Raw genomic sequence first — 26,441 nt, forward strand, 5'->3', positions numbered from 1 at the left:
CAGTGGGAACCTGACTCCAGGTGCTCCAGGTGATAAAGCAAAGCATAATGTTAGGGTCTGGCATAACGTGAAGAATGAGGTCACGCCATATTTTTAGAAGTGCCTGGTGTTCCTGTGAGGCATGCTCTCACTCTCTCTTTTTATTTTTTTTTTCTTCCCTCTCCTTTTTTTCTGTCTTTTTCTGTGAATAATTTGGCCAGTGCTTGCAGAAGGCTGTTTTTGCCCCAGGGATTCTCACACATACTTCTGTTGACAGAGTTCTTGTGCAGCAAGCAAGCTGAAATGCCTTTTGTTAAGGATCTGCTCACTTCTTTTTCTGTTCTGCCCCAACGCTTGGAGGATCTTTTGGCTACTAACTGAGTTCCTGTTGTTACGCTTACGGAAATTAACTGAATTGAAAAATATGGTGTTACCTTGCAAAACAGGTAAAATTATCATCAGGAAAGAAAAAATCCTAATTCCTAATTTGCTCTTAGTCTGTGTGTCTCACATTCTCTTGGCTTGTTTGCTTAATTTTTCAGGGGAAGGTTGTTTAAATCAATGGGAAATATTAAGCAAAGTCATTGTGAAAGGGAAACAAACGCATTAGGTGCTGAGGGGTAAAAACTCGTTATTTTACATGAGTGGTGTACGCTTCCAGACAAGATTAGGACTTGATTTGCTGGTTTACTGTGTCAGTTCAAGTTTAAATTGAATTTAAAGAAATAAGAAAATTCCACACATTCACATGCTCTGCAATGCCAAAATACATAATAGGTATTGGAAGGCACTTATTTAAGCAATGTGTGAAAAGTTAGTTTAGGTGACTTGTTATTATAGTAACACTATGAAATAAACAATAATCATTTGCCCCAGAAAAAAATTCTCCTTGTATTGACTCAAGAAAATAGAAATGTGTCTATGAATCTTAAATTATCTATTCAATCTTCCTCTTCAATGGTTAAGCCTAATATATGCCTTTTGTGTGATCTTTGTCCAAAATTCTGTGAGTTTTAATACAAATTTTGGTTGCCTGGGCAAAGGAAAATCAAGCCAATAGACCATGATACACAAAAATTTCTCTGTGAGTCTGCACATATATATTTGCTTGTGCCAGACCATATAGGAACTTTCCTTCCATAGCATTTCACTAGCTGTATCACAACTTTGTATTAATTTATTGCTGATTTGTAAGGAGCTTTCCTTAGAAAATAAAATTCAGGTTGTAAGTTTTAAAATCATGTGTGTAAAAAGCTGAAGTTGCTACACCCAGATACGCATTTCACATTTTAGCTTAAAAAAAGAAAAAATCCTGTGTTGCTTTTTTTGTGCTCTTCCTTAAGCTGTTTTGGAGCCAGTTTTGGTTGGACAGTTAGCTGTGGTAAGCCCCACATTTCCCTTCTAGTTGGAAAAAACCACACATATGCCCGAGAGACTTTTATTATTTAACAACATCTTTACCTACACTAGCACCTACCAGTAGAGTTAATGCTACAGTATATATTTAGAATTATGTATGCATATGAAAGTAATTTTCCTATTTATAAAGCCTTGAAGACATTTTCCAGAAAGATTATTATTTTTCATAACTTGTAAGTGCATACATTCAGAATTGTGGTGAGAATCATCTTATTTTGCAGGGCTGTGTTACAGGCCTTTTACAACAGGTACAGATTTAGCTCTGAATGTTCAGACCTCTCTGAGTTACACATTTTGCTATGGGCAGGATTTCCAAATCCACAGTTGCCGAAAATGCTCCATTTTTAGGAGCTATAAATGTCTATGTGTAACTCTTTATAAAATATGGAATTTGACATTTTATATAAGGGTGCGGATTTTTCCCAGTCACTGCTAGATTGAGTAAAGAGATATGTTCCACAGGATGAATAAGGGTAAACTCACAGTCTCTCTTCTTACCACTTCCTCTTCAGAGATTTCTTGCTGTACTTGCACAAAAACAGCCCGCTCTTGCATACTTTCTTTGTTCCAGTCCCATCACAGGAAAAATAAAAAACCAGAAAGAGTCCAATAGATTACGCAAATCTAATAAACAGAAAAACTTTTTCACACCTTTTGTAATTAAACTGCAAATATAACCACTTCATACCATATCCTGTAAAACTGGAAACCATTCGAGAGAAGGAACTTAGGAAAATTTTAAAAGAAGCTGGACATTTATTTTAGATGCTAGGAATATCCAGAGATAATGAAAAATGCAAATATTTGCAGGGATAATAATACATGTTTTAGAATCTAAAGCATCATCCTAAAATACTGGAAATAAAAAATATGTAATTCACTTATCCCACACTTGCCTACTGCAGAATTTCTGTAGCTTCTTCTGAAGCATTTTATGCTGTATTTTGGGTTGTTACAAAGATGGTCCTATGAGCACAGAGGTGTATTCCTGCAGGTGCCATCACAGCAGAGCCTGCTTGGCAGTGTTACGAGAACTAAAGAGCATTTAGGGAGCAGGTCAAGGACAGGCAAGTTCTGCCAGAAAAAGAAGACTGACAGTAGGAAAGGGTAAATCTGGGAGAGTCTGGTGGGGGGAGACCTGACCATTGCTACTCCTGCTGGAACTACCAGTAGGTGAGGAACAGGGCAGACACCAGCAGCAATGGCTGGTGAACACAACCAATCCTCTCACCTGATGGCAACAGGTTGGTGTAGGCAGCCAGGCCAAACCTCTTTTGCTGCCTTTTGAGGAGTCTTCTAGGTGAATCTTCTTCACTTATACCTGGGTCTGCATGGTGAGAGTGTGGGTGCTAGCAGCATGCCTTCTAGCAGAGGCGGCCAGGGGCTGAAAAACAAAGGTGATGGCTCATAGTGAAGCACAGATAATACTCAATATTCACCTGAAATGGGGTGGCTTTTTCACTGTGCCCAGAATATACAAAACACTATGAGAAATGTTAGTTGTTCCAATCGGTCTCTACAAATTTGGGAACATGTTTTTTTTTTCAAAGACATTGGGCTCAGTTAGTTCACTTAATGCTAGGGCGAACCAAGGGTGTTCTGCACTCCTGAAATTGAAGTCACTTCTGTGTGGATGGCTAACCTGAAGCTGAGAAAACGAGGGCTTCAAAAGTAGGTTTCTTATTCACATTTAGACAATATATTATTATTGTGTAACAAAGGTATGGGGTGAGATTCTTCTTGCCCTTATTTGTCTCTCAAATTTGGGTGATCAGACTAAGCTTTTTGTCTAGACTTCCTCCATAGTTTTGGATAAGGCAGTCATGCCAGGAGGGAGACTCATCCCATGTCAAAATAGGTTTCCAAGATAAGTGAGAGCATTTAACTTCTGGAAGCATTTTTCTCTCTCCACTGACTCTGGCAGGAGACTAGACAGTTGCTTACAATAATGTCTGACTTTTAAATAGCTAGCAATAGCTGAGAGGAAGTCTACCTAAATAGTGTGTACCTGCATGCTTACACCTTTTACAGCTGCAGTTCGAATGACAAAGGTAGTATAATAAATCCAAATTTTCTGTGTGTGTAACAGTATTCTTTCTATTACCCAATGTATAACACTAAAATATACACTAGCCAGCACTAAAATATGCCTAGCTGGTGTGCGTTGTTCAGTTCATGGCGCATGCAGTGAGAAGCATATCACATGCCAGCATCTTACTTTGCTTGCTTCCCACTTTGACAATCACAGCACTGCCTTCTGACATGTCTTCCTCATCACTGACAGGATTGCCACATACATCAAAGGCTTAAGCTTCTCTTTTTATTTTGAAAAGCTTCTGTTCTGCTTTGCTCTCACAGATGGAATACTGAAACAATCATTAAAATAAATACTATCAATATTCAATCTGTCACAAAAAGTAAATTACATATACGGGTGGCTGTAAGCTATTCAGGGATGCAAGATCGGTTCTTCAGCTGCTCCCCTTTCCCATGCATTGGAGGTGCACAGCCTGGGTATGAGCCCAGAAGTTAAAACTGATTTAAACCAGACATGGCCAACTGATGTAGTTCTGCAGCTCTCTGTATTTTTAGCTTTACAAACTTATTGGAAATGGACAGGTTCTGCACTGCATTGGCAATTCACAGAAGCTGAGATGACAGAAAATTTTACCTATATTGAAATCTTCTTTCCTTTCTGTAAATTGCTTTGGATCCTTGCTCTTCCCTATGACATTTTAGTACCTTTATCAAAACAGTGTAAAAGTTTTCCATTATTTAACAGACAATACAAATATAGTGAGCAGAGGCATGTTTCAATAACAAGCCTATAGCTAACATCACTTCGAATTATTCTGAACCATTGTGTCAATAATCAACATAAAGTCAATATTTAAAAACCATTTCTGCATTTTCCAGTTCTTTTCTAGTCTCTAAGATAAACAAATCAAGGTTCTCATGTTTTAAGTTCATTTAATCTGCATACATCAAATATTTTTGAAGAGACTTTTAAGTAAATTTGATATGGGAATTTCAAGTTACAGGATTACTTTTGCTGATGGTCTCCAATGCAAGCATATTATCATGACTTTTTTTTTGTAAATTTTCAGGAGCAGAGAGGATTCAGATACTTTGTGTGAGAATCCAGGCATTATTAATGATTGTGTGATCATGGTTTTGGAAAAATAAGAAGATATTTCCTGGCTGCATATGTGGAGTTATGTTTCTCAAGAAAACCAGGAATGAAGTCATTTTGATCTCTGATGGATGAAACTCATTGGAATGGAAACTAATATCTATGAAGAACAGGGCTCACCTTATCTCACATCTGCCAAGTCCCTGGGGACTCCACAGGAAGCAAAGTGTGAAGAATACCTAAGAAAGAGAGAAAAACAGGCAAGTCCATCTGAATTTCAGAATCTTTTACTGGAACCCGAGTTGAGTTTGCTGTCTGTGTCATCCTTATCAGACCACAGTGAGACATCCTTGCAACCTGGCCCAGCTGCTGGGTGTGTCAGTGCCACGGATAAGTCGGAGACAAAGCACCTTTGTGAAGAATTACCCTGTTCTGCAAGGCACAAGCCACAGGAAGGTACTTTAAACCTTCCCTCACACAGAGAATGGCCAGTCCTTACAGGAGGAAATTCAGACAAGAAAGCAGAAAGGAGCCATGAAATCAGAGTCATAAAACACAAACCAAGCGCTATCGCATTTTCTGATTTCAAATTTTTATCACATGAAGCTAATATTAAACTCCATATTTGTGAGGCAGGAGAAGCAGAAGATTCTTCATCTGAAGAGGAAGAAGCAGATGGTAGAGAGAATGATGATGTGTTTACAGAACTGCCACTGTATGAAGTATTTTTCAATGGTCTCCATAGAAGGAATGTTTCTCAAAGAAAGCAAGCTAAACATGAACTTACTAAATATCAACACATCTGTCATTTAGACTGTGATAATCATTCTGAAAAGGAATTGAAGGACCATGACAAGGAAGAAAAACACATGGAGCTTGAGGTAATACAAGCTACTCTTTTGTTCCAAGTATGTTTTAAATAAGTGGTGTCGTCTAAGGATGGTTACAGGAGGAAAAGGAGTTGCACAAATTGGTATGCAGTGATAATTAATGTGAGTTATATAATTAAGAATATAAACCCACCATAAAAATATACTGGGTTTTTACATTAGACAAATCTGTTACTTCAGATTGGCCACAATTCTATTAGCATGAATTTCAAACTTCGGTTTTCTTTTTTCCCTTGCTTTTTAAAATGGGAACATCGGCTCAGTTTTCCCTGCTTCCTCAAGATCATATATCATGCCACATAAAGCATATATTCCCTGAGTCTATGGACTGTTCCAAAGGGATAGAGCTTATGTTTACTCTGAGAGCAGACTATATTTCTTTGTGCTGAAAACTGGCCTTTTTTAGTGTAATGGCCCTGTAGCACTGTGCCACCTAACTCACAGGATGGCTTCCGCTACATAACAGTGTTTTCTGGATTCCTATTTCATTAAAATAATATGGAGGACAGATTACAATCTGGTATAAAATAAAATAAAATAAAATAAAATAAAATAAAATAAAATAAAATAAAATAAAATAAAATAAAATAAAATAAAATAAAATAAAATAAAATAAAATAAAATAAAATAAAATAAAATAAAATAAAATAAAATAAAATAAAATAAAATAAAATAAAATAAAATAAAATAAAATAAATAGATTATTTTTGTATCTGTACTGGTACACATCATGATGCTCTACAGATCAATGTCCAAAATGAAAACATAAGAAGATTTAGGACAAAATTAAAAACACTCTGTAATAGGAATCATCCAACCATAAATTTTTCAGAAAAAAAAACTATTGAGTAAATTAGCTCTATTTTTTGGAACTGGAGGAACAGAAGCTTTCCAAGTGAGTTCTCACTAGTCTGGAGAACAAGGAAGGCTTTCCCCCTGCTACCAGCTGGTAACACACCAAATGCCTGGAGCTAAACATGTTTATCATTGGAGAAGTTCAGCTGTAGTACAAAAATATGAAATGACTCCAAATAATGGGCAAAACAAACCCTTAAAATTCCAACGTTCCTGACCTTGCAGCACAAATTCATCTCAAACTGCAGGTCAGGCATACCTTTCCTTCCTCTCTCTTCTCCTCCTCCAGCTTTTAAAAGTTATGTTCCATGTAGATCTGCTCTATGCCTTGAAAATCAGGGTGGAGCCCTAGTCTTTTACCCAGTGTTTTATTTTTTGTTTCTCTGCAGTTCTCCTTTTACTTCTAGTGTTTATAACATGGAGTTGCCTCATTGATTTCTGATTAAATGAAAGAATTTGGACTATAATGTCCATATTAACATCAAAATTTTGGTACAAAATACTTAATTACTTTGCTCCTTTAATACTAGTGTATCTCCAGTCTGGGGGGACTAATTCTGCCCCTGAGTGGGAGTTCTGTGCTGTGTTTCACACATATCCCAACTTTGCTGTGGAAACCCATCAGCTCACAGAGAAATAAGCCAGATTTTTTCAAATTTTTCTCAGCAGCTAATATTAGAAAACTGAGGCCCAAAGATAGTTCCAAAACAGTGCACCTTTTGATGTAATACTGACCCTGAGAGATTCTTGTGACATGTGGTTTATCAAATAATTGAATTGTTACTCTACCCTAAGCCAAGGCTGCTTCCTCATTTACTCAGAAACATTCCCATTAATATAAATATATATCAAAATGCATGTGCAACATCCCTTGGATTCTGTTTACTGAAGGTCATTCCCATAGATAAAAGGAAGAGGCCAGGGGCTGTTGTCATTTAGTTTACTTTATGTCTATGCTATAAAATAAACTCAAGGATGCATCTTGTAATACAAAATGATGGATTATAAATTGCCAGACAAGCATGCGAAATTACCTAGTAAATCTCAGCAAATGTGTCAAAACATTTCAAAAACTGTACAGATGTAATGATGCAGTCCTGGTTTTGATTTTTTTGATGTAAATAAGTATGTATCATTCTAGGAAAGCCTCCAAGAATTGAAAAAAAAGGATTATCTTGTCTCTCAAATTCTAGCAGCCGTCATGTATTAATATTCAGACTAAAAACTTCCCCTGTGACTCTGGTAGAAGCAAATGTATGTCATTGTCAAGTTACTTATTTCTATTATTTAGAAATGGGGCTGTGGAAAAATGTCTTTCTAGTGGAAAGAAATTAACTAAATAAAGGCAGCATGGCATAAAAATGTTGTCAAAAGCAACCATTACTGCTAAGCCTTAGACTTAAAAATAGTATAACAAACAAATCACCTTGGCCATAGATACAGGATATCACACATAGCACCCTGACCGAGATCCTGGCTAAATCCTTGCTACTAGAGTTCACAGTGAAATAGTGATTGAGATCTACCCTGCAGGGGCATTCCTAAATAAATGTACTTGTTACTGACTGCAAATCTCCTATTTTATGTACAGAAAGGAGGAAACGCTGTCACCATCTCCGGTCTGGGCAGCACTGGCCTTTGCAGGCAGCGTCCAAATCTCCTCTTAAATAGTTGCTACATGCATTTAAGTGATAATTGTTGAACTTCTTGTTTCATTCTAATCAATAAGGACAGACAAATCTCCAAAAACACTGAACAGTAAACAAGTAGAGGGAAGATGAAAAAAATACCACTTGTGTATGCTGCCAACTCTGTTACAAGCAGAAGACACTGCTGAAAACAATTCATGTAATGGTGCCCATTAAAACAAAAAAAGCGCTTTCTTTTTTCCCAAAGGCATATAATATCTGCCTGTTCTGAGTGGTGCAGGACAAATGATACTTCTGTTCAATTTATTAATTCAGTATGGTCCCTGAGTTTCCATCCTTAGACCAGTCCCATATATATTTCCTGTGCTTACTCATCAAAGCTACATTTGGCAACCTTTTTTTCCTTGTCAGGAGTCTGTAATCAGTGGTACATTTAATGCCCAAATAAAGGTCTTAAATTAAAGATAACATTTATTTCAGCTGAGAAGCAAAATTTAAAGATTTAAAACAAGTCTATGCACATGTCTGAAATATTGTTCATGTTATTTCTCATTTTGGGATAATGATCTAGGTAACATCATCACTAAGACAGCACTTCCTTAAACACACCAGTGAGTTTCTGTACCCTTATTATAGACTTGTCTTCTCTGCTCACCTTCCTTGCAAAACTCTCCTTCTATCTTGAATGAGAATTCATAGAATCATAGAATCATTAAGGTCAGAAAAGACTTCTATGATCATCAAGTCCAACCGTCAGTTCAACACTACCATGTCTCCTAAACCATGCCCTGAAGTGCCACTTCTACACGTCTTCTAAATACCTCCAGGGATGGTGACTCCACCACCTCTCTGGGCAGCCTCTTCCAATGTCTGACCACTCTTCCAGTGAAGAATTTTTTCCTAATATCCAATCTAAACGTCCCCTGACGCAGCTTGAAGCCATTTCCTCTTGTTCTATTGCAAGTAACTTGGGAGAAGAGACCAAATTATTTTACATCACTTATGTCCTGCTAATATTATTTATGATTGTTTGTTTCATTCTGTTCAGGGGTTTTCTCAGCAGCTCTGAAGTGGTATTTGAGCCATTCTTCCTTGCTTGTTTTACTTCAAGTCTTGATATTAAGCTACATATTGTCTTTGTGCATGCAACCAGCTTGGTATGCAGTGGCAATATTCAGAATAGCTTCTGAAACATAACATTTTTCTAGATTGCCATTTCTTCAAACTGTACTGAGCAGGACCCAGCTGATAATGATATTTAACCAGGAGCTACTATGCAACTTTACATCAGTAATCATATCCTATCCTTACACAGTCTTAAAACAGTTTGTGTTACTACCAGGAGTTGCATTTCAGTCAAGTAAAAAAATTGAAGATATTTGGCAGGTATTAGGCAAAAAGAAGTATTATGAAATCATACCCTTGACAAAGTGAATTGTCACAGATCTTCCCTCACCTGAGTGACTGTATAGAAATCCTGCTAATCTTGTTGGCTGCTGCAGGGAGGCAAGCATAGTCTTACCAACACGGCAGCAAACTGGAAATCCTCTGTGGGACAGTTTCAAAGTATCCTTTGGGGAGCCCATCCAGCCAAAAAGGTTTCTGTCACTGTTGACATTATTTAGGGCATCTAAGTGAGTTGTCACAGGTTCCTTTATTGTACCAGAGAGAGAAGGGGGCAAGCCAGGAAGCCCACGCACTGGAAAGGAACCGCTTAGAGCTAGCCATCAGGATGTACGAGGTGCTCCAGCAGCCCCTCTGCAGCCTCCTGGTATCTGCACCAGGACCACATATTGGGTATCTCTCTCCACTGGACATCCAGGGTTCTCCAAATGACTCCTTTTCTCAGAGCTACTGCTTCATGAAACAAGATCACCTCTATCTAAAATATATCTAGAAAGGTTGAAGAATTAACTGTTGGCAAGCGTTGCATATAGGTGTAACTTCCAGGAGAACCCTAGAAAAATATTTGTTCTCAGACAAGATTCCTTCCTAATTCAGGAGTCCATTAAGGGAGCCTTTGTCATACTATTCTCCACTGCACTCTGCCATCTCTGCTGAGTAAGCAGGTGAGAGCATGTCAGGCCCAGAGCATCAAATCTGCTGGCCCTTACACAGGAACCTGGGAGATGTTTCTGGATCTCAAATTTACATCATGCCTCTTTCAACACATTTAGGAAGATCTAAACCAAACCTGCTTGTTTGTGTAAAGCCAGATGCTGATGGTCTAATATTTGCATTGGATGTTCCCTCGTTCAGACAGGTCAAAGAGCGAGATACTATTCCATTCCATAGGAGTAACTGAGACAAGATGACCCAAAGAGATAATTTAAGTAATTAAGGCAGTGCTCACAACTAATGTCTTTGTCAGGGTTTGGCCTTCAGACTATAAACAAAAGACTTTTGGAGGAGGCTGCGGTCATGGGAGTGGCCAGTACAACGTCAGGAACCCGATCTCCGTGTACTGCACTGGATAGTGTTAATGGGGTAGCTGTGCCATCACCTTTCACCGTGACAGAATCTTTGTTTTAAGTAAAACTGTAGTGTTCTAAAGGAGATTTGTGAAAGCTCCATTGCTTTTGACATTTACAGCTAAGCCAGCTGAACTCTGGAAACCGTTACAGACAACAGTCCTTAACTGGCAGGAAGATGGATGATCTGGGTTTCCAGTTTCTCTTTCCTTGATTATTCACTTATTTTCATTACTTTCCTTGTTCCACCCTTGTACTACAATTAGGTGAATTTTATCCTCATTATACAATCATTACTGAGTAACAAGTTTGATAATCATTGTATAAGCTTAAACCACGAGAGTTCAGGTTCAGGCTGGAATAATTTGCTGAGACGTAATACGGAAGTTTCCATAGCATCTGTCCACATTTTGTCTGCTTCTGGCCTGTGTTTTCTTTCTTCTTTTCACAAACACCAGAAGTTCACCAAAGAAGCAAGACAAGATAAATAGACAAGGACATGTAGGAGGTGATAAATCCACAAAAATTTATTCAAAGCCATAGTCTTTGAAGTTAATTATGATTCTATAAAAGATATGTATTCTTCTGTGTGGCTTGTAAATATTTTAATCAAGTAATCATATCCAATGAGAAAGGAATCAGAAAGCTTCAAGTCTTTGACAATGAATTTGGTTTATTGACATTAGATTGAGTTCATTCAATTTAACTGATCAAAACAGCACCAGTCAAGCCTACAACCATCATCAGTAACTGGGCCTGCCAAAGTAAGCTTCTTACCCTTATATTTGGATGGCATAAATTCTGCTAAGTCCTTGTACCTCTTGTATTCCTGCTCAGTGCCTTGCTTAGCCACTTTGAAGCACTTTTCTGAGAGGTACTTTGCTGTTTTCATTAATGAGGCACTGGAACTTAGGTGGAATTTAAGCTATCTGAAAATTGCCTTGCAATAGTCTCTTCTCTAATTTAGTTGTATAAGAGCAAAAACTAGTAAAGAACATATTAGACTGAAGCACAAATTCCTTTTCTCATTCCTCCCATACTTTGTAAGTTTGTTCTTCTCTTTACCCTATCAAATTGAAACTCCACAATTAGAGGAGGAGAATGGCTGCAAACTTGCAATGACTTCTTCATGAGAAATGATATGGTTGTTATTATCTCCTTTTTGTTCATCATCTTCAGACATGGGATGTCTACCCAGGTAGGAAAGCCGAGTGCTGAAATAAAAATTGCCAGGGAGAAGAGAGTAGAAAATTAAGGGGAGGAAAACGGGAAATGTCTAAGATAGGAGTGATGCACTGACTTTTGTACATTCTGATTTCCTTTGTGTGCCTGTGAAATTTGCACTTTCTGTATTTCAATTATACCTTGTCTAGAGTTGATAGGTGGAGTCATGGTGAGTTGAACTTTGCAAAGTTTCTAGTGGTTATGATTGTTTTCTGCCTGCTTGGAAAAGGAGCTGGAGAACTGCTACTTACTTTAGCAAAGATGAATTATTATCAGTCAATAAATAACCACAATCATCTCTTAATAGTAAATTCAGATAAATGCTGTCTTAGGGATTCTAATTATTAATTTAGAAGAAAGAGACTTTTATTAATTTCACAAATTTGAGGGACTAATGATGAACATAGCACTTGGTACAGAGTACATTTTTCTCTACTCTCACTATTCTTAATAATGTAACCATTTCCCATTAGAATAGAGCATTTTTTTGTGTCCTACTTTTTATTGGGGTTGGAGAGAGCAGTAAGTTCAAATCTCCACCTTACTTTGGTGGAAATTAGCTGCATGGCTGCTTCTACTACAAAATTATAGGAACTTCGGAAAAAAACAGTGAAGTCAGGAATAGTAACTTAAGGATATGCTCAAAGATCATATCAAAGAGAACTGGTGTATTGGAATCATGTAGAAAAACCTGTAAGTAGTATCAAATTACTGTCTTTTATCTCTTCAGTATGCTTGCGTGCTGCTTGCATGTTTCAATAAACATGCATGATTCATTGTTCATTACTAGAGAATTAAAAAATTAAAATCTGTATGCCCTAAGAAAAGATACACTTTCTTGACATCAGCAGATACCTGTCTTTTGGATCACAGGATTGTCTTCAGCAGGCATCAATGGCTGCTCGGTTGAATTTGGGGAAAACACATGCACTCTGGTTTTGTAAAAAATATCTTATAAATTATTTTCAGCCCCTCCAGTTTGGGTTCTGCCAAAAGTCTCCTGCAGAATAGTTGTAATATGAGGAGACAAAATCCATCCTTTTTCAAAAGCAAAGCTGATAAAGAAACCACCATGCGATGGGTGGACTAGCACTAGAAAAATTCACAGGGCTTTTTTGCAATTGTCTCTTCATGAAGTTTGAAATAATTTGTCTTGCAGAATACTGTCACTCTCCAAAAATGTATAGTATATCGTATATATTACCTCTATAGTGAGATTCTGAGAAAAGTAAAATGCCAGGAGGAAATAATAAAATCAGATAATTAGTCAAACAGATAACTCACCTTGACTTTCAAAGTCAAGTCCTTCAGAAAATTTACAAAGTACATTTCAGGCTGGTGTTGAATTAAGTAATATGAAATTACAGAAGGTAAGATTATTGAGCTATTGCACAATGTGAAATCCTCGGGCTGTTGAAGTTAATGTTTAAAACTTTGGCCCTCAAGTAGTTTTCATAATGCTATGACGGATCTTTAGGCTAGCAGTTTCCAAAGTCCGACTATCCACCTCTAGTATCTGACAAAGGTTTTACGTTGCCCATCCTAGCTGTAGCTATCCTACTGAGAAGATACTGTTGCTGACGAATTTTGTTGCACGGCCCCATTGTGGTCCCACACACATTAAGAGGCCCCACAAACTAAATTTTGGGAACTCCTGGTTTAGCCTGTTCATAAGTATTACTGCATGTTTTATATTTATCTTTAAAGCTTCAGGAGAAGAAATAGTTAACATAGTTAGTGTACTGACTAAAAGGGGAGAGTATTCATCATATGTAACCTGGGTTATGATTTTTTTCAGATACTGACTCCTTTATTTGTTCTGTATTTGAATACTTCAGAATCATATGGCCACCTCAGGAAACAGCAATATTACTATTGCTTTTGCCAGAAAACATAAAAAAGAGTATGTGTTTACGGGAGCACTAAGCTCATAAAATAAAAAAGGTATATCAAGATTCTTCTTTACAAATATTTGAAAATATCTGGAACCTGTGCAACGTGAGACCACTCAAGTGTTTCACGTATGTCCACAGAAGTAGAGCAAAAGTCAACAGAAAATAAGCCCTAAGTCAAGGCTCTGATGAACTACATTCCTCTGTCAGAGCATGGGAATAGGCACCTGCAAGAATTACAGGCTGGGTCTTAGGTGGGGGGAACCAGAAGAAACATGTAGAAATCTGTTAATCTGCTTTCCATTGAAATTAAGATATTCATTCAAAGTGCAGATAGAGATCCTGGATAAACTGTGGGATGGGCAGTAAGCAGAACAACTTGTAAGACTGGAAACTTGTGAGGGGATGGGGTTGGGTCACATTTCCAAGCTTGTTTGGCTGATAGGTGAGGATTTTGTATGTTTTTCAAGTCCAGCGATAGAACTGTGGTGTAGAAAATAATTAAAAAAAAGTAACAGAATGTTACTGAATTAACAACCTTGCCAAGTATATTTCATAATATGGCAAAGCTCTTGAGCGAGAATAAGAAAAATGAGCTACAAATTTCCTCACACACACAAAAGTCCCACTTTTTAATGTGTTTGTGGCACTTACTGTAAGTGTTGAGGTGCTTTTGAAAATTCTTCCCAGGTAACATATTCCCAGTTAATAAAATCAGATTCTAGTGATACACCTAGGAACCCTGTGTCTTTGTGTGAAATTCAAATAAAATAATGTTCGCCTGGAATTGTAACGGACATATTTCCTTGGCAGTACCATGGGACCACAGACTCGATCATCTGATTTGACATGCCCAGGGACCTATGATCATCTTGGTACTGCCACATGACCAGCTATCCTATAATCAGCGATCTGTGCAAACACTGAGGTCCACATTTGAAACATATTTGGAGAAACTTAAAAACTTTTTTAAAATGTAGTGACCTTCATAGAAGTTTTAGGATGATGGATCTGAGATTTCATTTTATGACGTTCTTGTGGGGTTATTTTCTGTAGGAGAGAATGTTGTCGCCCTCATGACTCTTAACAAACACTCTGACTATGGACTATTTTAAATTTTAATAAAAATGGAAATAGACTGCTCTTACCCATCCAAGTTTTCATCCAAACTGAAAGTCTTGCCCAGTTTTGAATTATCTCAGAGCTAAGACTTTTGCAGTGCAGTGAAGGGAAACGTCCTCTGAATTAGCCTAGGGTTCTCCAGAAATAAAATGGACAGGACATTGAGGCCAACTCCTGCATTTGAAACATTTTTCTTCCAGAAATTAACTTCATTAAAACCTCACCAGACTTTTGGATTGTATTACTGGGCTCTCTTTATCTGTGCTTCCTATGGATTCTTAAATTCTCTGGCATTTAGACTCTTAATCTAATGTGTCAAAATTCAGGTCTGGAATAGGTAATGTTTTAGTGTCAAAGATTTAACAGCTTATACTGTATATTCAGAGAAACATTCTCTGGCCTTAATCTAATCTTTGTGGTGAAGTATTTAGTGATATGCTATATAATGTATTGACAATTTTGCGCTGTGGCAAAGCCTTTGCACTTAGTCAGTAACTGATTTATTTACATTAAAATGCAAAAAAAGCACTGCTAAACCTGCCAATAAATAATAATATAATATGCATTTCATTCTGTAATAAGAACATCATATATCACGACCAAGATAAAAGTATGCAAAGCCAAAAACTAGAAGAAAGAACACACAGTCTGGGCAAGACAGCAATATAAAGTCAGCAGTCAGCAATAAGCTGCTTTTTATTATCAACATGCCTGACCAAGATCAGTGTCTGTGCTGAGAGAAAGCGGAGTACCGAGTATTTGTGCAACTAAGGATCCAGACTCTGAGAGTTCACCTCAAAATGGACTTATATCTGAGTTTACTAAGATATAACTGTAGATATAGATATATGGGAAAAAACATGTTTGGGAGATGAAAGATGATTAAACTAAAAAAGATTACCCCCAGAAGACAAAAATATTCCACAGACCCTGGTTTTTTTTTAAATAAAAGTTGGAATACTATCAAGTATCTCTTATGTAAGAGGGCTATCAAGATAGCCCTTAATTTTGTGTTTTGTATAGTGTAGATCACATGATGGCTTGAATTGTTCAAGCCTTGTAAGGACTTAACGGTTTTAGTCTTATCTTGGGGGACATATAATGCCACTGAGGTAAATAAAAAACAAAAAGAAAAGGAATGCTAAAAGAGAGAGTAACAGGTTTAAAAAGCCCTAGTGGGAAACCCCCAGTATTCCAAGCAAGCAGGGACGAACTCAGTTCTTTCTGAAGGCAAAAGTGCATTATTCAGGCTCAGAAAATGCTTTTGAAATCAAACTTTTCAAATGTCACAAAGCCTGCACTTTGCATGTGAATGACAGAGAGCAAACTCTAAAACTGCTCCTTCAATGTTCTCCTATAAAACTTCTTTTAAATAATTTAGCATGAATACAAATAATAAATAACAGCAAACTCTACAATAGTAAGAATTGTTGTAAGCTGGAATGGATACATTTACAGTTTTTATCTCAGCTCACCTTCTCTTCTGTGCAATGTTTCCATTTTGTATAAAGTTCTTAAGAGATGGTTTAAGTTGCATTAAATGGAATGCAGATATCTGAGCTAAAAGACTAGACCTTCTTGATGGGAGCTCTTTTCTTATTCAGAAATTGTGTTCAAATGGTTGCGAATGCTAAGGAGTGGTCACACAAGCAGCTCAGGGCACTCAGCATTTAATTCCAAGGCAAATTAAAAAGAAAGTGTAAGAGCAGAAAGTGCAAGGTTGAAAATTGGACAAAATTAAGAAGGAAAATTGAGTTTATGTATCCAATTTAAAATTGGCAGTATATACCCAAAAAAACTTTCTAGGTATGGCATGGCAAATAAAAGCATTCAGTTTTGCAAAGGAAGTAATTATTTTTAAATCTGAGGTTACTCCTATTCAGAGAAAAACTCCCAAAAGATTCAAAATTCTCCATGACAAGGAACGATTCCGCAGCCTGGGCGTGATTCGTCAGGAGCCTCCAGCAGCTTGCTAGGTGGGCTACTCAGGAGCTTGCAGAGCTTAACTGGCAGGTAAAGGTATTTTCCCCAGAGGAAGGTTGTCAGAATTAAGCTGTCTTTGAAAAGTAACTCAAGTTTGATGAATTGACAAATATCAATTAAATTAAAAAAAATAACCACATAGATTCCAAAGTAAATTGCTATCAAGTTGCATTTTAAACTAAATTTAAATATACTTTGGGTGGGTTGCAGCTAGGCTGGTTTCTACATTGTCTACTGAGTTTTTTTCCAGCAGGGCTAAACTATGTATTGATCAGGTTATGCACATTCTCACTCTAAGTGTGCTCTAGCCCATTCCCCCTCGTGGTTGGATTTGTTTTTTTTAAAAAATTGTGGCAGTATCAAAACAGGACTATACAGAGGTGAGCCAGATTGGACAGCAAGTGGGAGAGCTTGTCACTTTTTTAAGTTCCTCAAGAGTTACATTAAGACAAACTATTAAAATCCAAACTATGACCCTTCCAACTTTTATCTTGGAATGTTTGGACGTAGCTCAAGTGCTAATGCAGCACATAAAGCTTTCTCTGCAAGGATATCTAGATAAGCCTCTTAAACATGCAAATCTTGCAATTCTACATTATGCTGCTTTTTCCTAGGAAGATTTTCCTTATTATTGCTATCACTAAGTCTCTTGCATTTCCAAATACACTTTTTAAACCTTGTTTGAGGTGCATAATTGGAAGAACTAGCTGAAGTCCTAGCCACCTTGAATTAGGCTAGGAATTGTTTGTTTTCAGTTATTTGCCAGACTTATGTCAATAGATCTTTTTATTTGGATTACAGTGATTGATGGGTTTTTGCTAAAATATTTCATATCACATGGACCTGAAATATTTGTGAATACAAAATATCTCTGCTGATAATCATCCCAATAGCCATTTTTTCTCTTTCTTATAATTCTCTGAGTAATTCCAAAAAATAATGTTCTCCTGTTCTTTTTAATAACCATTACTTTTCTAAATATAAATAAAGCTTACCAAATACCTAAACAGAACTTTTGAATGCTTTCAGTTATGGTACTTCACAAAGAGCCAGGCAAGTGCAAATAACACTAAAGTACTCAAAATAGAATGTATTTTAGAACTGGAAGTCAATAATGATTAGGCTTGATAGTGCAAACCCTGGGACAGACTCATGCTTACAGCTTCACCTGTCTCAGAACATCTTTAGTGCATTTGTGTTTGAAGATTTTGCAAAACTCCTGCAGGTTTACAAAAGTGGCTGCCAGAGATCACTCCTCTCACTCCTCTCAGCCTCTCTCACTCCAGCAGATGTCTGAAGCAAGGAACAGAGAACATGCCTGAACCTTAAGGTTCCAGTAACAGTAGTTGTTGTTTAGTGACCATCATACTCATAAAATAAGGCAGATTTTTTGAGCTGTAGGCCAGGTTCCAACGTTTCTGTTATACAGAAACATTTATATGGTATAAGCCTGTTTACATGCTCTGGGGATACAGAAATTATTCTTTTCCTCCAAGAATGATGCCTAAGGCTACTCTACCAAGGCAACTTTTCTTCAAAATTGAGATCAAACAGATTTGTTTAACAGAATATGTGTCATGGTTTTCAATGGAGTTATCTTTTTCCCAAGATGAAAAGGACATGCTAAAATCTGTAATCACTATTCTGTTTCTCAGTTTATGATTAAAAAAGCCATGAAAGAGTCTTCATAAAGTATCTTCATAAAATATCCAAGGGGAGCAAAATACACAAGTCAATATCATGTAGGAATAATAGAACATTTCTACCTACTTCACCATTAACTTAAATTTTTATCTAGCAAGACAGGGCTTCAGAGGTTTACAAATACCATTAGTAGTTAACCATGAGTAGTTAAGTTTCTGAAAGCTGTTTTTATCAGTCACATGGCATTTATGTCTGTTTCTGATCTCTGAAAGAAAAAATGTAGTTAAAATTCTGAAAGCTCTAAGCATATAACTAGCATTAACAAAAATATAAGACAAAATAGATACTACATAAATTAAATAGGGATTAAGGAACATATGCATGCACAGACAGATGACTGTTCTTGTGCATTAGGTGATCATCTTAAATTCAGCATTTAAACTCTGCCTAATTCCTTCAGCTTCTCAGTTTCTGCATCTGCTGTGAGTATTCTCACTGTTTAGAGGAAAAAGAAAGAGCATAAACTGCAGCAGAGTATTACAGTAGCACACCTGTTATTGTGGCTTTTAGCATAGGCAGGCAGCAGGAACATATATCTCAGTTTACCAAACAAAGGGCATTGAAAAAGATACCAGAAGCAGAGAAGTGACGTGCAAGAAGTGTCATTGGTAGAGCCTGTGCCCTTTTCAAAACTTCACATATAAGACTGCAGGCTTCTCCAGGTTGAAAGCTTTTGCTGGTTTTATTGGAGAGAGAGGAGTGAAATCTGATCTCTACAATTTAGCCAATTAATTTTCATCTAAAATTTAGATATTTAAATATCTGTCATTCCTGATAACCCACCGGGCCTGGTGGACTAGGCTTGCTGTTCTCATAGTTTGATTTTCTTCCCAGAGAAATGAGGGATGTGAGAGGAAGGCAAGAGGGAGTGGGAGTGGAGATGGTGCGCACCAGGTCTTGCCTCAACATGGAGTTAAGACATCAGCAGAATATTATCTGGACCTGGGAGTTAGGGAACATATGCAGTTCCCACATTATAGAGAAAGCAATCTGTCAAATGAAGCACGTAAATTCCTTATACAGTCAGAGGAAAAGACATTGGTGTCATTGAAGAGCTCCAGAGGGAGATCCCATCTGATTGAGTGCAGGCATTTAAGAGACTTAGACAATCAAAAAAAGAAAAATGTGCCTCTCCATTCATCTCTCTCACTTCCAAAAATTTACACAGGGAGATTTATATGTTGCGATGATCAGTGTCCTTCTGTCATTTTGACAAGCTTCTTATAACTGAAATGCTGCAACTCATAAGCCCTCTCAAAACAGGGGATACAAAACATTAAAACTGAACAATGTACATATACTATAAATAACCCCTGGAGCTAGTTTTATCTAGTCACCATGTATAATGATATTTCTGGTTTAAAGAGCACACTCAAATTTACACCCACCTCCCTTTGACTTTGGCCGCTTCAAAACTTAAAAAAATATATAATTCATTGCTTGTGTTAAACTGTAGCTTTAGCTACTTCCTCTCTCCTAATGATTTGTATTTCTAGAAAAAGATTTTCGATTATGTACTTACCTGCTGCAGTTTTGCCACATAATATTATTTTCTTTTATGTGTCTGTTCTTTACCCACTACCTTTCCCCAAGCTGACATTCAGAAAGGAACTAACCATACCCCTGTAGTAGCAACTAGAGATGGGCCTCTAATGAAGTTCACAGAATTCATCCAGGCTCTGCAAGGAGCAACGTGGCAGGTCTGATGCCTAAACAGAAGCTGTTGAGAAAACCCTTTCCTCCTTATGAAAAAATAAAGCAGCATGTGGGATGAGTGACACAAATCCTATTAAATCATTGAATAAGAACCAAACAAGCCATCACCTCCCTCCAATCTATTTTTTAAACTTATCCTTCATGATGGAAAAAATGTCATTTATAAAATGAAATGTCTCAGGGTAGGAAGTGAAAATTTATTGTCCTACTGTTTCTACAGAATTCACCTAATCACCCCGTGATGATTATCTCAGAAAAGTAAATAATTGTTCCAAAGTATTTTTCAGATTTAAGATTACCACACCGACATTTGACAGAACTAATGCATCTTGCTTTCCTGTGGCCTCCTGGTTCACCACTTTCAGCACCTCCCGCTCCCCGATCCATTCCCCACCTCTCAGTGTTTTTCCACCATACTCCAGTCCTCTCCCAGCATTCTTGTGTTGTCTCCAGTTTCCACCTCCCACCTGCTCATGTCCCCCCGTTTCATTCTCCCCAGAACCTCCCAAAATCCCCATAATTCTGGCAAGAGACAGCATGTGCTTTAGCTGTAGGTATCTTTTCACTGCCTGGGCAGTTAGCACATGTACCCTCATCCATAGCTGCTCAGAAGCGATATCGGCTGATATCTCCTCATCTTCAGCTTATAGTGGGCAGTCATTTGAGTCTTCTGTGTCTGTCCAGCCACAAATCTTGATTAAACTTTGAAGTTTGATCTCTTTGATGTTTCTTCACATCTTTCAAACTGGCTGGAAACTATCTAAAATACTCAAAAGTTGTGGGGGAAATGTCACAGCAGTTGAGGAAGCACCAAGACAGAACGGTATTACTTTGTCCTCTTAAGACAACAAGCCAAAAAAAAAAAAAGAAAAAGAGAGAAAATATGAAGTAATTACTTAAAGTATAATTACTTTACATATAAGTACCAATAAAATATAATGGAAGAAACTCAAAGGAAAAATACATTTAGCATTTTAATTAAAACTATAAATCCCAATAATGAACACTTAGGAAAGGGCTATTACAAAAAGCAAATGAAACTAGACCATCCTGAAGGAAAAATTAAGAGAACTGATCTTTAAAAGGTATTTAAAAATATTTTAATTGATAAGATGCAATATGTTTGAGTTTTATTTATTAAGGAAGAATAGAAATTGGAGTTTTATTTATTATCATTTGTCTTGAACCAAATTACAAAGGCCTCCAATTAAAATTAAGTTCCCCTGGCACTAGGAGCTGTACTGTAACGTGATTCAAAATCAGGCTTCAAAGCCTTGATTCTCTGTTCCACCGGTTTCTCCTGAGTGTCGAGATGTCAGGATAGGAGGCTGATCCTCCAAATCTGGATCTGAACCTTTGCCAGACTTCCCTCTTGGTGACTAAATGAACTGTGTTTAAGCCTGGCTTTGGCTTCTAGCATCCAGGATTTCTATTCTTCCTCCCTCCCCATATCCTGCTCTTTTGTGCCCCAAAATACAATGGACTTTGAAGAGAAATCTTTTTATATCACCAGAAAGATAAAAAAATGAGACTGTCCAAATCTGCCCACTCGGGCTTATTTTAATATGTCAAACCAAATAAACAAATCTTAAATGCCTTTGGAAATGCTTAATTTTAGACATTCTTCTCTTCAGCTGTGCTGAAATCTGTGAGTTTGAAGAATTTTCTCTCTTGTCTGAAGTCTCCTTTTGTGTTCAAATGTCAGAGCTGAGCTCAGGCTGTCTCACCACTAACAAAAGTAACCAACTGTCCCAAGGCAAACTGCAGTACAATCAAATGGTTCAAACACAATTATGTTTCAGAGTCATGTGCCTCTGACATCCAATGTTGCCTAGCTTTGAGAATTGGGGTAAACTTTATAACTATCTGGCATTATCCATGAAGTTCCTATTATTCATTAAGACTCTTGAAGGCAATTGAATCAAATGTCAGATTTCGCACAATTATTTTCCTGAGGTTGAACAAAATCAGTCTCAGCAGAGTCAGCACGATTTATTCTGACATCTGTCAGGTATGACAGAGGGGCAGATTGTCCGTGTAGAACATTACGGATTTAGCTTTCAGAAATGTAACTATTTTGACATGCAGTTAGCCATTTTTAAGTGCAAAGCTTGTAGGGCACTAACTGTGGCTTTGAACGTAAAAGCAGTAACTTCCCACCAGAGCATGCAGTTGCAGAAATACTTCTGAATATCAGATTTTCTTTAGATCACTTTTTAAGCCTTGTCTCCCTCCGCTTAGATGTGCAGGCAAACTATAGTAGTAGCCTCTGCACACTCAGCTCTGCATGAAGCATGCCTTAGATGAAGTGCTGTTTAATAGTGGGGAAACCGAGGCACAGCCCTGAGGAAGAGTCGTTTTATGAAGGAGCAAAGCCGGCCACAGTTGTGACAGTTTTTGTACCAAGACAAAGCGCGGGGGAGGCTGCTGGGGAAGGAGCGAGGCAGAGGGCAGCTCGGCGCCCCCCTCACGGCCCGGGCACCCGGCGGCTCCTCACAGCCACCCCTGGAAGCGTTAAGGTCACGGCCCCCCGAAGACAATAGGGACCCCCGGCCCGACCGCTCCCGCGGGGCCGGCGGGAAGCGGCTCCGGTGCTCAGCCTCGCCCTCTGGAGGAGCAGCTCCCCGTTAGCGGCAGCGCAGCCGGCGCGGCCGTTCTCCTCAGGGAGCCCTTGAGGGGCGGGGCACGGAGGGGCAACGGGCAGGGCAGAGCTGGCTCCCGGCGCCTCGTCCAGCGCCCCGCATCCCCCGGACGCCCCCCGCCGCAGAGCCCCTCGGCGGGGCCGGCCCTTCCCCGCGGCGGCGGGAGGGCGCTTCCCTCCCGGGATGGCCGTTAGGGCGCGCTCGCGGGCCGCCGCCCAGCTGACCGCCAGATGGCGCTGCCGCCCCGCGAGCCACCGCCCTACCGCCCTCCTCTGCCGGCTCCGCCCGCCAGCGACGTCACAGCGGCTGTCCACGCGCGCGCTTCGGCAGGGGCGGGGCGCGGGAAGAAAAGAGGAAGCTGGCGGCGCTGCGCGCGCACCGCAGGGCGCTGGCCGAAGCGGGAGCCACGCCCTGCCCCTCCTCCCTCCTCTCTTCCCCCTTCCCCCAGCGCGTGTCAGCGCCGGGAAAGGGCGGGTTCGGGCTGGCGGCAGTTCGGCGCGCGGGCGCGGCCATTGTTGGCGGGGAGGGCGGGAAACCACTCGGTGGGGCCCCCGCACCCCGTCCGCCGCCCCCGCCTCAGGGAGGCGCCGTCTCCCCTCAGGCAGCCACAGCCGGGGCTGATCCTGGTCCTCCCCCTCCCGCCGCGGGCGGGCGGGCGGCAGTGCCGTTCCCAGCATGGCGGCTGGGCCCTTCCCGGCTGCCTCGGTCGCCGCCCGCGCTAAATGGCGGCGGGCGCCGCCGCCGCAGCGGGAAGGGGCGCGTCTGCATCGATACGTGCCCGCCCTGAACCAGCGGGGGAGCGGGCCCAGCCGGCGCCGCCCCTCAGCCCCGCTCGGCGGGACGTGCTGGCTCTGCCTTGGCCCCGGGGCCGGGGCTGGGCCTTGGGCTGTGCCTGTGAGCGCGGCGGTGTGGGGACAGCAAAGCTCGGGTCCTGGTTTTTGGTGAAATAAAGCTTCCCCAAGCGAAGGAGGGGAAAAAGCAACGCTTTTTTGTTGTTGTTGTTTGGTTGGTTTTTATAAGCATGCTACTGACAAGCAAGTTACTTGAGGCTAAATATTGGAGGGTTCTGGGTGAAATCTGGTGGCCTGGAGACTGTAATGTTAACAAAATGCTTTTTAGACAGAAGGGGTGAAAAACTTTATTTGTTCTTTTTCTACTGTATGGATTTTGGTGGAAAAAGCCTTTGTGCTGGATGGTTCTACTGCCTGGTGTCCAAAATCCCAGGGAGGTTCTCTGCTGCCATGAGAGCTGCTGTTTCAAAATGGGGTTTCTCTCTGTCGCTGATGTGATGTTATGCGCATGCTTGTCATAAAGTAAACATAAATTAAAGCACGTGCCACCTTTCATTTGGTGTGATTATGCCAGGCATTGGGAGACTTGCAGGTCCATGTTATAGTAGGACAACCACAAGGACTGTTATGGAATTACATTGGTATAATATGGGGGAAGTTGGCCAAGGCTCTTGTACGTGTTACACACAAACTCTAAATTTTCATAAATTTTCTTTGTTGTTTTAGTATAACACATAAGCGGAGCTTGGTGTGGAGCTAAGTAATGTGAAATAGTATAGGGATGTTTCAACAATTGTAGTTGCATTTATTTAAGAAAAAAGGATGTGCTTTTTATGTCACGTAAGTTCTTGAAGTAATGTTAGCAATATGAGGAATATAATGTTACTTCTGTTGCTTTTGTTGCTCTAGAAGTTTTAAGAGTTTCAGGTTAATAGTAATGGATTTTTTTTAAACTGCATTTAGATACATCAATAAATACTTAACTCACAGCAAAGCCATATGGTTGCATTTAACTTATTTTTGAATAATACTGAAACCCAGTAGCTAAACCTGGACACTTAGGTGTCGAACTTCCAATGAAGATCTGGGAATGGTGCCTAATTACTTTTCTGGGCCTGGGATTAATGCCCTTTATTTATTGTTAGCTTGATGAAAATTGGTTCAGGGTATAACTTAGAAGGTTTGCACTGTTTGAATTATCTGCTATTCTCTTGTTCTCTCATAATTCATGTTCCATCCTTTCCCCATCACCACCTATCTTTAGCCACCAAAAATAACTTCTTCTCTGCTAAGCTTTCTCTTCTTTGTTCTGTTCTCGAGTACTCTTTAAGTCCAGAAGGTGCTGTTCACCTTTTATTTTTTCCATTAATTTATGGTTTCTGTTTAGAAGTGGATTGCTAACTTAAATGTTTCTTCTCAATAGTAGATAGCAAAAACTTTTGGAGAGGAAAGAATGTCAAATTTGACAGAACAGCATGAATGTTTGTGTATCTTGGAAGCAGTGTTCTTCTTATCCTGTGCAGTGGGATTTGGTTTTTTTTGTTGTTTTTTTTTTTTTTTGTTTTGTTTTTTTCTTTAAGTATTCTGGCACTTAGCGTCAAGATAGAATTTTTAGATACATTTACAAATTTTCCAGATGTTACTAGATGTCTGTCTTGATCCTTTACCATCTTAATCTTTGGAATCTGCTCCAGAGTTCTTCAATGAAACATTGATGCTGATATTTTTTAGGAAAAATGGTTCAACTCGTGTGTTAGATTGCCAGGGCAGCCCTGGCGCTGGCACGCAGGGATTGCTTCGCAGCTCTTGATACCTTTAATGTCCTTTCCCACACACCATGCACCAGTTTTCATCACAGTGTGCTCTGACAGTTGTCCAGTTAGCGTGGGTGGTAGCGTGCAGAGGAAGTAGACAAATCTGCTTAATTCAATTACTCTATTAGATAAGGTTATTCTTTACCAATTTTAGTTACCATTATGCTAACAGCAAGCATAACTGTACTTCAGCTGTTGTAATAACAAGTGAAACACAGGAGGGACGAATGACCTGCGAACAGTTAACGTGCTGTCCACAGCTACTCCCCGACTGGTGAATGGGGAAGGGCACCCATGTTGGCTCGTGTTGCTCAGGGTAGGGTAGTATTTCCCCACTCCAAACTGGGGCACGTCATTCTGCTTGCTTTGTTCTGGGTCCAGCAGCGGGACTAAGGCCCTAGTGCTTCCTCTCTTGAGTGCTTTACACTGTAGATGGGCCTACTGGTGGCTTTTCCTCTAGGCCTTCTGAAGGCCTTTTCCTGAATTTTGCTTTACCCTTTATGGGATTTGTGTCCGGGACCTCCTGAGTGTTACATGGGTCATGAAATAATTTTTTGTGTCATCCTATCGCTATCCTTTTTATCTGCTGCAACTGTTTTCTTCTTCATGTTACTTTTCACTACTAGTCTCCAGCAAAGACCGTGTAGTTTCCACCAGTCACACTCATTTTCCTTTCTTACAGCCAGCAGGGTCATGCCCTTGTCGTGGTTTTGTTGGCTATGATCTGAGAATTCATCCAGGACTGCACTGAACTGGTAGTGTTTGGATCAAATCCAGAAGAATCCAGGACACGGGCAGAATATGGTTGCTTGACATGACAGTCCTGTTTGCTGCCTAACGGCCACTGTTGTGGTACAACTTGCAGCTTATGGCACTGAAAACTGGGAGAGCATCCTGTGTGAAATACCAGGTTATTATTGCCTGGTTACACCCTTTCTTTAGGCATCAGCCTCTGAGCACTATCTGAGACTGGCTGTTAGGTTAGCCAGGCATTGATAAAATAAGGGGGTTTTGTAGTTTTCTGGCCTGTTTTCTCAATTTAAGATTTCCTGCTTGCTTTTTCCTGCATGTGTCAAAATTACACAATTCATGCTATAAGACCAAGAGTGTGATTGGGAGGTGACACAGGTGGGACTGGTTGCTCTGAGTCACTTTGG

The 26,441-nt window shown here is 39.5% G+C and overlaps 1 protein-coding gene across 7 annotated transcripts in view; it reads left to right on the forward strand.

Annotated features, from left to right (window-relative positions):
* STARD13 (StAR related lipid transfer domain containing 13) overlaps positions 1–26,441 on the forward strand; it is a 308,987-nt gene that overhangs the window by 42,873 nt on the left and 239,673 nt on the right. For all 7 annotated transcript variants that reach the window (XM_064441029.1, XM_064441031.1, XM_064441027.1 and 4 more), the window contains one exon: positions 4,506–5,412. In XM_064441029.1, coding sequence (XP_064297099.1) covers positions 4,663–5,412 — 750 coding nt within the window. In that variant the 5' untranslated portion in view covers positions 4,506–4,662. The remainder of the gene's footprint in view (positions 1–4,505; positions 5,413–26,441) is intronic.

The sequence above is a fragment of the Phalacrocorax carbo genome, chromosome 1 (genome assembly GCF_963921805.1).
Source record: "Phalacrocorax carbo chromosome 1, bPhaCar2.1, whole genome shotgun sequence".
Lineage (NCBI taxonomy): Eukaryota > Metazoa > Chordata > Aves > Suliformes > Phalacrocoracidae > Phalacrocorax > Phalacrocorax carbo.